Genomic DNA, 12,874 nt, shown 5'->3' with positions numbered 1-12,874 from the left:
GTTCACTGTATGTGTGTCTATTACAGTATCATTAGTTGAAAAGACTTCCCTTTCTATTGAAATGCCTTGGCACCTTTGTTGAAAATCAGTTTACCATGTATGTAGGGTTTATTTCTGGATTCTCTTTTCTGTGTCCTTGATCTTATGTCTATCTTTACCCCAATTACCACTGTTTTGATTGCTGTAGCTTTTTAAGTTCTGAGACCAGGTAGCGTGTAAGTCCTCCAACTTTTGCTCTTGTCTCATAGGTTGGCCAGAACATTTCCATATACATTTTAGAATTAGCTTGTCAATTTTTTAAAAAATCCTAATGGGATTTGATTGTGTTGAAACTACAGACAAACTTGGGAGCATCAACATCCTAATACTATTTATACATAAGCGTGGTATTGCCCTCCATTTATTTAAATCTTGAATTTTTCTCAATACTCTTTTTATAGTTGGTATAGAGAGCTTACACATCTTTGGTTGGACTTATCCCTAGAAATCCGATGTGTTTTGCTGCTGCTATAAATGGTATCTTTTAAAATTTTCTTTTTCTAACTAATGTTGCTGGCATATAAACCTTGCAAAATTCACTTATCAATTCTAATAGCTATTGGTAGATTCTTTTAAATTTTCTACATGCATAATTATGTCATCTATAAATAATGACAATTTTCTTTCTTTCTTTCTGAACCTCATTCCTTTCACCTCTTCCCTGCCTTTACTGCACTGGTTATGCTCTCCAGTAAAATACTGAATATGAATTGTGAAAGTAGGCACCCTTGTCACATTACTGACCTCAGAGAGAAAGTGCAGAAGGCAGAATACTGGCCCCCAAAGATGTCCATGTCCTAATCTCCAGAATTTTTGAATATATTACACGGCAAAGGGGAATTAAAGTTGAAGATGGAATTAAGGTTACATATAAGCAGGCCTTAACATAGGGAGATTATTCTAGATTACCCGGGTGGGCCCAGTGTAATAACAAGTGTCCTTAAAAGTGCAAGAGGGAGGCAGAAGGGTCAATGTCAGAATGATGTGATGAGAAAAGTATTCAGCCCGCTGTTGCTGGCTTTGGAGATGGAGGGAGAGGGCTACAAGCCCTCTCCAAGGGATGTGTGAGGCTCCTCGATACTAGAAAGGACAAGGGAACAGATTCCCCCTAGAGCCTCCAGAAAGAAACACAGCCCTGCTGACACCCTGATTTTAGTCCAGTGACACCTGTATCAGGCTTCTAACCTGCAGAACTGTCAGATAATGAATTTGTGTTGTTTAAAACACTAACGTTTGTGGTAATTTATTACAGCAGCAACAGAAAACAAATATAGAAAGCTTTAGATTTTCCAGCACTAAGTATGATGTTTGCTGTAGAGTTCTTGTGGATGTTGTCTATTTGCCCTTGGGTTCCTTCTAGTGTATTTCTGAAACATACTGTTAACTCCAATATTTCCTCTGAGCTCTGTCAGCTCTCATTTTATTTCCTCCTGTTGCTTGTCCATCTAATTTTTGAGCTTTCCTGATTTTGATGTTATATTGTTCTTTCTCAGGTTCTATCATTTCTTGAATTTCTTCAGCATTTTAACAAATATTACTGTTTTCTTCTGCTTTGCAAAAGTTTCTAGGATATCTTCATTTCCTGTGGGTATGTGATACACGCTGTTATCCTGTTCTCTTAAAGCATATTGTATGATGTGGTCATGTTTAAGTGAGATGGACTTTGTCATACTTTCCTCCTATATTTTCAGAAGATTCCTGGGTAGGTGGTGAGGTAGGCCTGGAGTTTCCTGGTTTTGTAGTTCTAGGGTTCCCTCTTCTGTAGTTACTACAGAGTATTAGATAACATTTTTTTTTAAGATAACTTTTATTTTTATTGTTCTTTTTATAATAGCTGATATTTTATTCTTACTTATTTATTCGACCGTGCCGCTTGGCCTGCAGTATCTTAGTTCCTGGACCAGGGATGGAACCTGGGCCCAGCAGTGCAGGTGCTGAGTCCTAACCACTGGACCGCCAGGGAATTCCCAGATGACATGGTTTTTTATGAACCTTCTTAGTACTTTCTGAATTGTCTCATCTGGTCCCCTCTTCTATCTGTATCAGAACCTTGTCTCCTTTATCCCCAGGGTCCTTCCCTCGTCAATGTCTATTCTATATCCAGTAGCTTCTCTCAGGGCAGGTCTATGTGCTCTCACCAGCTACTTCCGCGAACCCTGAAGACCAGGTTGCCCTGGCACCCTCATACCTTCCTGCAGGCTCCCTTTACAGCTTCTAGCTGAATGCTGGACAGCCCTCTCCCAATTTTGATTGTGGTTTTGGATGCACCACCTGAGACTGCCACAATGACTGGGGGCGCCTCCTTTTGGGGCTGACGACATGTCAGCAGATTCTGGGCTCTTTGTACCATCACAGGCCCCCCTCACTTTCCCTCCGTTCACTCCTCCAAAGCTGTTGTTCCCATGTGATCCTTTTGCTATTGACGGATTTAGCCCAAACTGCTCATTCCTGGGATCCATAGGGATATTCTATCATCTAATTTTAGTGAAGATGGTGTCACTGTGATTTTTCTTTTGCTATCCTAGTTGTTCTATGGGGATTTGAGATTAAATACTCACTGCTGCTGCCATTCAGCCTTCTATAATTGGTTTTTTATTGTAAAATGATTTTTTTTTTCTATTTACACTGTTAACGCCCAGGATAGGACAGACTATGGTAAGTTTTAACATATAAATGCAAAATTTTAGTGACTAAACACAAGCACTATTTCTTGCTCATGTCACAGTCCAATGCAGTCAGCACGCTCTCCTGGTAGGTTTCCAAGCAGTGATTCACATGCCCTGGCTGCTTCCACTTTGCAAATTCTTTGTTTACAGCCAAATGGAAGACAAGAGAGTGGTCAACGGTGATCACTGGTTGTGCCGCAGTGAGTTTTACTGCCAGGTCTGGAAGCCACATATATCCCTCATCCCCACATCTTACTGGCCAGAACTCGGGTACATGGCTCCAAACTCACCATAAGAGAGGCTTGGAAACAGAGCCACACTGAAGATCTCTGCCACTATCTGTACAGCTGCCCAAGCAACTTTGGGAAAGAAGGCAGACTATAAAACATAAGATGCTGCCTGTCTCTTCATATATCTGTAAAAGGATTTAAGATGTAATCTGATCAAAGGACTGGTCACCACTGTTTTTAAGAAGGTTTTAATTCCATTAGTACAAAACTTTAATTAAAAAAAATTTGTGAATCAAATCGTTTTCAAGATTGCAAAAAACATGTTTCCATAGTCTTCAACTAACTGCTGACAAATTTGGGGGAGAGTAAGGCAGCTTATATTCAAATAAAAATGAAAATGTCTCTAATTATAAAGATTCCAGTTAAATATATCTTTAGGAATGATAAAGTATTAAACTGTACTACTAATATATGCAGTAAGAAAATGGTGGTTTGTCATCATTTATAAACATAAATGTATTTACAAACATTCTAAATATTCAATATACATACTTCAGGAGAAATCTAGTCTTAAGACAGTGATTTTTATTATCTTTCATCTACCATGTTTGACACTATAAATATACTCACTGAAAACATTAACACAATATTTAAATAAAAATGAAGTTCATGAAAATTTATAAAATAAAACCAATGTACTCTGACTTGTAATCATATCTTAAATATTTCAACTCTACTTTTCTGGCCTGGTCAGACCATTTAAAAATATTTCCACACTATTTTAATTTTAGGGTACAAAACAGTAGCAACTTACTAAGTTTCTATTTTTTAAATTAATATAGAAATTCTCAAAATACTGAAAACCCTGTTTTATGAAAGCAGTAACCACATCATAACAACTTACTTCATTAAGAACACATCTTCAAAAGGCACATTTTAATGACAGGTATTTATCTAAAGATATTAGCTTGAGCTTTGAATTTCCAGTCAATTTTCCATTATCTCAACATTAAGATCATGGAGGGTCAGGGGAGGTAGGAGAACACAGGTTTCCAATGGACTTCCACTAGGACAGCAGTATCCTCACTCATCACATCCACGAAGACCAAGAGAAAGATGTGAAGAAAGGGAGAACGGCAGATCTGACTTCCATCCTAATTCAATCTTCAGAAAATACTTTTTATATAAAAATAATTTAAAAAATTACAGGACAGAAAGCTTAACAACAAAAGGCCAAGACCACAAACTGCCCAGTTTAGTCTGAGTGGTGATGTTATTTGTTTGGAGCCTAAGAAGAGAATGAAGCCCCTGCTTCTTTGGGATCAAATCTTCATATCGGGCTCATCTCAATTTCAATCACTTGGTAAGTTAAAAGTACTACAAATTCCCAGGATGTCAGAAATACTGATATTCAAAATCAAATAAAAATGACTTAATGGTTATCTCTGTTACGGTCCCCTTTAACTGGGACTACTATTCTAAAGTTGACTGTAATTATAATAACATCAGTAATTTCAAGTACCCTACAACACGACTATTATTTTTAAGAGGTTATGTCCTAGGACCTGAAAATGCAACCCAATACACGGTTTGAGTTATGGTTTACCTTTCAGTGAAGTTTAATACTAATTGAAGTACTAAATTGAACGAGATCAGTACTCTGAGGTACTAAATGATTAAGTATTGATCCCATGCAAGAAACAGATGGAAATTTTTTTTTTTTTTTTGCGGTATGCGGGCCTCTCACTGTTGTGGCCTCTCCCATTGCGGAGCACAGGCTCTGGATGCACAGGCTCAGCGGCCATGGCTCACGGGCCCAGCCGCTCCACGGCATGTGGGATCTTCCCGGACCGGGGCACGAACCTGTGTCCCCTGCATCGGCAGGCGGACTCTCAACCACTGCGCCACCAGGGAAGCCCTGGATGGAAATTTTTAATGCTATTCTGGAATTTCAAAATACTGGGGATCTATCTTAATTTCATATTATTCCCCTCAAGTCTCAGTTGAGTGTTTCCATTTTTTTAAAGGGGGAGATAGCCTTAGATTTTTTTTCCCTCAATGTAACAAAATAATTGACCAAAAATATTCTGAAGTACAAAAAAGAAAATGGTCATTGGTAACTTGAAATATAATTTTCTGGTCCCTAATAATGGTCACTTTAGGAGCATTTATTCAAGTTCTAAAGTAGCAGCTTTTTAAATTAAGGCAACATTGTTTTATTCTTTACTATTTTCTATTAACTACTCTATTAAAGCTCATAAGAGCAGTTTCATCCTCAAAGGCCTTTTATAATGTAAGAAGAGTTAACATGACCATTCTTCTCAATATTAAAAAAGTATATAAAAAGTTATTGTATTCAAAGTCAACAAACACCTTATTTTTCTGTTTGGAATTCTAGAGTAATTATAGTCATTCCAGAATGTGTAAACTATGAAATGACCTCTGAAACTAACATCAACAACATAAAATACAATTTTTCTACAAAAATACGACATAGGAGATATATCACTTCTTCCCTGAAATAGAAATTTAGTATTTGGACAGAAAACTGTAAACTTCAATTACATTCAAAGAAAACCTTTTAGAAACTTATATTATTTGAGGTTTTGGCAACTGGAGCTCTTACCAGCAGGTTTACAGGGCGGTAATGTTGTAACAACACAATAATGCCAAACGGTTTCTTTCTCTCACATCTGCTACCAGGAGGAAAAAAAAGGCTTCCTGCAGTGGACAGTCTGGGTGAATGAATTGCTGAGGTGGACGATCCGACCCTGACCTCCACCTTGACTGCGCTCCACAATCACACAAGGCATCTGTACTAGCTGGACAGGACTCCTCCTGTCTCTCAATGCCTGAGTAAGATTTAAGATCTGTGGAAAGAAGAGAGGTTTTCATCAGTTCAAAAAAGATAAAAACCTTCCGTTCATTGACATTATTTTAACCATCTATTCATAACCACAATTTTTATTTCATCCATTTATGCCCAACAGAGACCGTGATGAGTAACTGTTATCAATATATATATGTGGATGTATGGATGCTTATACACACACATACATATACACAGACAAATGCACAGGATTAAATTAAATAATTTTTGCCAATTGGTAACTTTGAAATATTCTAGAATGCATCTATGTCCAGGAGCAATGGAGTCAGAGACTGAATGAAGTGAATGGTTCCACATACATACCCCAGTTGACACTGGACCTAAAAAAATACTGGTCTAAATAGTCTGGTTTTGGGGCTTCCCTGGTGGCGCAGTGGTTGAGAGTCCGCCTGCCGATGCAGGGGACACAGGTTCGTGCGCCGGTCCGGGAAGATCCCACATGCCACAGAGCGGCTGGGCCCGTGAGCCATGGCCACTGAGCCTGCGCGTCCGGGGCCTGTACTCCGCAACGGGAGAGGCCACAACAGTGAAAGGCCTGCGTCCCACAAAAAAAATAAAAAATAAATAGTCTGGTTTTTACTAAATACTTGCCTTACCCACTCATTCAACAAATAAATTTACTGCATGCTTATTATGTGCTAGGCTCTGTTCTAAGTGCCGGGGATGCAACAGTAAGAAAACAAACAAAATCTCTGCCTTCACAGAGCTCACATTTCAGCAGGGGAGGAGTCAATAAACATCTCAAACAAGTCAATTACACCAAGTATTAGAAGGAAAAAGTGCTATGGGGAAGCATGACGCAGGGCAAGTGAATTAGCGAACTGGGGAAGGTAGCATTTAGAGTAAAGTTTTATTTAAGAGTCTATTCTTAAATAGGAAAAGTAAAACTAGGAAAAGTAAACTATATTACATTCCATGTTTAAACATACTCTTGGAATTGCTACTTGAGCATATAAATAAGGTTATGAAACAATACATAGCTTACAGCCTATTCTACTCTGTTCAAATAAAAATTTAATAATTAATTTTCTTTTTTTCCCTGCATATCAGGTAAAAAATTCCCTTTGGGGGCTTCCCTGGTGGCGCAGTGGTTGAGAGTCTGCCTGCCAATGCAGAGGACACGGGTTCGTGCCCCGGTCCGGGAGGATCCCACATGCCACGGAGCGGCTGGGCCCGTGAGCCATGGCCATTGAGCCTGCGCGTCTAGAGCCTGTGCTCCGGCAACGGGAGAGGCCACAGCAGTGAGAGGCCCGCGTACAGAAAAAAAAAAAAAATTCCCTTTGTTGTGTACGTTAGAAATAAGGATGTCTCCTTCAGGTATTTGAAAATATTTAATATACAGATGGTGTGCATTTTACTAGTTGTTGTAAAGACTGTTTAATAGTGAGATAAGCATAAAGGTTTCAACATAAAGCCATACTAATAAATAAATGTCATAATACTTGAACAGTATAAACTAGATGGCTTAGATCCTGGAAGATCTGAAGTATTTAATACATCAGAGAAATAAACCTTTACTAGTAATAGTAGCTACTCATTGTATTTACGGTTTAGGATTCCTTTTAAGCTCTTCCCTTAAAATCTTCTAGGCTAGTTATGTTTGGATAAAAAGACAAAAAGAATTTACAAAATTTATGTTTATAAGCATTGTCCTTACCATGAAAATAAATGTGGGTACCAGCATGGCTAAGGAATGAAATATTCAGTTAGTTTCCTCTTTTGATTTTAAAAATCCTATTCTAAACATGTTAATCTAAACACACTAATTTAAGTAACATCTAATATTTTCCTGATTCTAAAAACAGTACATGATTGTTGTAGAGAATCTAGAAGCGGAATGGTACAAAGAAAATGAAAGTCATTCTACAAGACTAAAAAATTTCAAATATATAATAGCAAAAATTTTTCAGTCTTAAAACTTTCCAAAATATTAGTATTTCTTTGGGAGTTGAGAAGACACTTGATGATCTTGCATTTATTTACTAAAGAAATATTTACTGAGCACGCGTTGTGTTGGGGAGAAGACTAAATACGAGGGAAAAAACCCATCTGAGCCCTTAAAGTGCACACATTGTAGAAACAAACAGCCACACAAACAAATAACTGGAATGTAGTGTGACAAACACTTCAGCAACAGTGGATCTATGCCCTGACTTTACAATCTGATCCCCTCCTTTACATACCACTCATTTTTTCATTTCCCAAAGAATAAACACATCTATTACTATATCTTTACATCAGAGAAGATTATTTTTAGAAATAGACTAAACATTGCAGGCAAGGAAAAACACTTTATTTATTTTGCGGTACACAGGCCTCCCACTGTTGTGGCCTTTCCCGCTGCGGAGCACAGCCTCCGGATGCGCAGGCCCAGCGGCCGTGGCTCACGGGCCCAGCCGCTCCGTGGCATGTGGGATCCTCCCAGACCAGGGCACGAACCCGTGTCCCCTGCATCGGCAGGCGGACTCTCAACCACTGCGCCACCAGTGAAGCCCAGGAAAAACACTTTAGAATGCTCCACCTATGCCACATTTGATACCATGGTAGGGGTGTGATAGGTCAAGGGCAGATGGTGTGAACTCACAGACTTCTGCATATAGACTTTGCTTTCCTTTGGACTAGTTCACTGGTCCTCAAATTTTAGTGGGCATGAGAATTACTGTACTATCTACATAAAACTATGTATATTCTACTTCCTGTTGGTTTTAAGCTATTTTTCAACTGTACTATGTCCAATTTGCTGTCCTTTTTTTTTTGGCCTGCACCGTACGGCTTGTGGGATCTGTTTCCTGACTAAGGATTGAACCCACGCTGCAGCAGTGAAAGCCCGGAATCCTAACCACTAGGCCACCAGGAAACTCCCCCAACATGCTGTCTTAACATCCAATTTCTGAGTGAAATGTGACCCCAATACTCCCATGGAGTGCTAGGGAAATCAGAACTCCTTGAGCGGCAGGAGGAGCCTAGGAAGACAGAGCTGGAGCTTGAAAGAAAAACTGTTCTCCAGAAGGAGGCATCCCAGGAGAGACGACAGCACGCAAAGGGCACCACTGGGAGATGTGAACTGGGACTGAAGAACAGTACTGAGCGGCTAGGCTTAGGGGAAGCTGACAGTGACAAGAGATAAAGGTAGCTATGTTGCTGGAGGCAGACTGCAAAGGTGTTGGAGAAGGTGCTCAAAGTCAGGGCTTAAGCCTGTACGGACTGACAAATCAGGGGAGTTTTAAATAACAAAAGAGATGATCATATCTGCTTTGAGAAAGATTGTTCTGGTCTAATGTGGAAGAAGGATGGGAAAAGAGGTAAGGACACCACTTATAAGATCATTAAATCCAGAGAAGAGATGATAAGGACCCCAGGCAGAGGCAATGCCGAAATGTTGCAGATTTGCCAGACTTTACACTCCCTTATGAAACAGATGCAACATGTTAACCCCTTTGAGCCAAGTTACAAAATGCAGACAACTATGAAGAGCTGTTATGAGGAAAAATAATAACAAACATAAAAATATCTAGTAAAGAGTCAAGTACTCAGGAGGTACGAAAGCGTCACTTTCATTTTCTTTAACATCAATTTTTACTGAATCTGCAAATGAGCTTCTGGTTTATATATCACTGAATAGAATTTCACTCTGTATTAATGAAACTGTTTTATTAATCATTTTTGTCACTTTTTTCAGATCGTGTATAAAATGTATTTCAAATAAATATTTCTGAGGTCCAGTGCTCCAAACAGGCACAGGTAGAACATAAAACGACGCTCTTATTGCGCTTGATCATGACCCTACTGCTAGTTAATGTAAAATTCAAAAATTTTCACTGAATAAACATTTCTAGTCAAATTTTAAAAGAAATGCCTTCATACTAGTTCCTAATTCCAGTCCACATCTTTATATGTAGAATGAGCATTGTCACTGACTATGTGTGCAAAGTTAAATACTATAAAGTAGGACAAATGACTAGGTTGTACGAAGCACAAATCATGATGTTAATTGGCAAAATTAGAAGGGAGAGGGATTCAAGGGATAATTATAAATGACTGAAATAATGAAACGGAGCAGGACCCTATGTCCTCTGCCTGCCTTTTGTCTGTGGAAAAACCTTAGCCAGAGAATAAGTTTAATCAGAGAAATGAGAAAATACGGAAACAAAGGAAAACAGCCAAAGGAGACCAAATAATAACAGGCTAGTCACTAAGCACAGTCAAAGACCCTTAGTTCCTCCTCAAGGGCTATAGATAATATTCTGGACCATATCCTGTGAGCTGTCTTGTAGATACTGAAACCTCCATCAAGTAGAAGAAGTTAACTATATGATGACCAGACTGTAACCATGACCTAAGCTGCCACTATTCCAAGAATTGGCCTCAAAGAAATGGGAACAAACCGACCCTGGAACTGAAGATTAACTGTACTTACAACAACCAAGATGACGCTGGTCAGACCACCGCGTGACCAATTTCAAGATGGCTGTCAGAGCTGACTGTGCTGTTTCTGCATGTAGCCCCCTCCCTCAGCCTATAAAAGCTCTTGCCCCCTGATTGTCAGTGGGGAGGGAGTCAGCCTTTGGACAGGCGTCTGCCCTCCCCCACCAGTTGCCGGCATCTAAAATAAAGCAAACTTTCCTTTCCACCAACCTTGACTCTTTATTGGTTTTTGAGCAGCGAGCAGCCCGGATCCCACTTTCGGTTTCAATAACACAGTATTTTGACTCAATTAAGGAACTGGCTGAATAATGAATTCTGTTGCTTGAAACACAGGTATTAGTTTTTGTTTGTTAAGCCTTGGTTTCAAAGCACTGATTTACTTTAGAATATAAAATAATACCTGATTTTTTTCAGACCAGCTTTTTTTAAAAAAGGGTTAAAATCAGAGAGCTACACAATCATGTACATGGTCAGAGTACCTTACTCTTTTTGGCTATCAGAAAGGTCAAAACCAAATTAAAATAAAAAACCAAAACAAAATAAAACATAATGTTTTATTTTATTTTTTCTTTCCCAGATCCTGATCCTGTCACTCTTATATTCTATTACACCCATTTGTATAATACTTTACTCCTTTGTATAATACTTTACTCCAGGATATGAATAAATAAACCTAAAAAGGCAGATAGCCACTGGTATATCTTTGTAACAGACCTCAGAACTAGAATGTCCCCATATCTGTTCAGACAAGCATTTTAAAATTAAAATTAAAAGTTCTCATGTACTAACTTTAATCTACAATTAAAGTTTACAAGATTATTTACAGCTTTTATTTAAAATAAACACACAAACATTTCTGAAATAAAGATACATCTTTAGGGATAAGAGAATTCCAGAAGATGGAGCATATTGTTAAGTCAAATAGATATGTTTCAAGCAAAAATGCCAAATAAGGGCATAATTACGTATGCCTGAAAATTTAGTTCAAATATAGTTTAGGGTGGTAACACTCAGCAACATAATTACAATCATCAATCATCTAAGCCCATCATTCATACCTGAATTACCGAAAACACCTCCCCACAAGGCTCCCTGGTTCTAGACTCATCTGCTGAGTCAATGTGCACCCCACTGTCCAATCTGCAGGGGTTCTTTGTTGGGTTATGGACACCTTTTGCTGGGATATAAATTCTATTGCCCACTCCATGCCCAAGACGCACATATAAACAGAATTTAGCACGTAATCTCAGGGAGTTCATAGGAGAAACCCCAGGGTAAGGTCTCCTCTTGGGAAATGTAAGTCTCATCATAACTCTCCCTTTTAAAAAAATATTCTGATTCCTTTTTTATTATATACAGTATGTTAGCAGCTTATACATACCATTATGCACTACATTTTATAACATATTCTGGAGATCTCTCCATACTAGTCAATGGACAACTTAGTCATTATCACAGCCCTTTTTTAAAAATTGAAGTATAGTTGATTTAAAATATATTGCATTAGTTTCAGGTGTATAGCTTAGTGATTCTTTTTTTTTTTTGCAGATTATACTCCATTAAACGTTATTACAAGATATTGGGTATAATTCCCTGTGCTATACAGTACATCCTTGTTGATTATCTATTTTATGTACAGTAGTTTGTTAATCCCATACTCCTAATTTGTCTCTCCCCTCTCCCTCTCCCCTTTGGTAATCATAAATTTGTTTTCTATGTCTGTGAATCTGTTCCTGTTTTGTATATAAATTCATTTGTATTATTGTTTAGATTTCACATATAAGTGATAATCAAAGTTTTGTCTTTTGCTGACTTATTTCATTAAGTATAATATTCTTTAGGTCTATCCATGTTGCTGCAAATGGCAATATTTCATTCTTTTTTATGGCTGAGTAATATTCCACTGTATTCTAAGCCAATCATCTGTTGATGGGCACTTGGGTTATCACAACTGCTCCAATCCCTTCCATGTGGAGTCTATACCCGGCACTTAAGGCCCTTCAAAATCTGGCTCTAGCCTGCTTCTCCGGCCATTTCACTTACTATTTAAAACGTATGACTCCAGCAAAGCACTGTATAAGCGCAAGAGAACACAGAGAGATGTATATGCTAATAATCTGTCCCTTTTCCTGACCCCCAGCCTCATCAGAAGCAAGAGCTCCATCAGAGTAGGAACTTGGTTTTTACTCACTGCTTTATCTCAATCATTAGGACAGTTTCTGGCTCTGGTTCTGTCAATAAATATATGATGAATACACAGTTATCTAATTTAACTATATCTATTTGTTAATGTTATATAATGAATAGTGCAAAATTTAGACTTGTCTTCTTTGTCACAGGTATGCAGCAAACAGCTACCTTAAATGAAATGCATATTTTAGGAAGAAAAAGTTAATTAGTAAGTCACTAAAAGACAATGTTTACCCTATAGTTTATTTTCATTTCAAGTCTTCCTTTTGGAATCTAAATACTATTAGTAGACTAGAAGAACCAGACATCACCTGTAGGTCAGCCCAGCCTGCAGGTCCACACCAGCAGATGTAATTGATACCCTGTATTGCTAATGAAAGGAAGTGAAAAGGAGTGAGAGGACTGAGTTACAACTAGTACTTTTATGTCCTAAT

At 38.3% G+C, this 12,874-nt stretch overlaps 1 protein-coding gene across 7 annotated transcripts in view; it reads right to left on the bottom strand.

Annotated features, from left to right (window-relative positions):
- Positions 1 to 2,616: 2,616 nt before the first annotated feature.
- Positions 2,617 to 12,874, bottom strand: part of PI4K2B (phosphatidylinositol 4-kinase type 2 beta) — a 33,684-nt gene continuing 23,426 nt past the window's right edge. For 3 of the 7 annotated variants that reach the window (XM_032633152.1, XM_032633154.1, XM_032633153.1), the window contains one exon: positions 3,168 to 5,805. In XM_032633152.1, the coding sequence (XP_032489043.1) occupies positions 5,632 to 5,805 (174 nt within the window). In that variant the 3' untranslated portion in view covers positions 3,168 to 5,631. Of the gene's footprint in view, positions 3,121 to 3,167; positions 5,806 to 12,874 lie in introns of those variants that run through there. The other 4 variants (XR_004350059.1, XM_032633157.1, XR_004350058.1 and 1 more) reach the window with 2 other exon arrangements.

Source organism: Phocoena sinus, chromosome 5 (assembly GCF_008692025.1).
Source record: "Phocoena sinus isolate mPhoSin1 chromosome 5, mPhoSin1.pri, whole genome shotgun sequence".
NCBI lineage: Eukaryota > Metazoa > Chordata > Mammalia > Artiodactyla > Phocoenidae > Phocoena > Phocoena sinus.
This window is presented reverse-complemented; position numbering and strand designations above follow the sequence as displayed.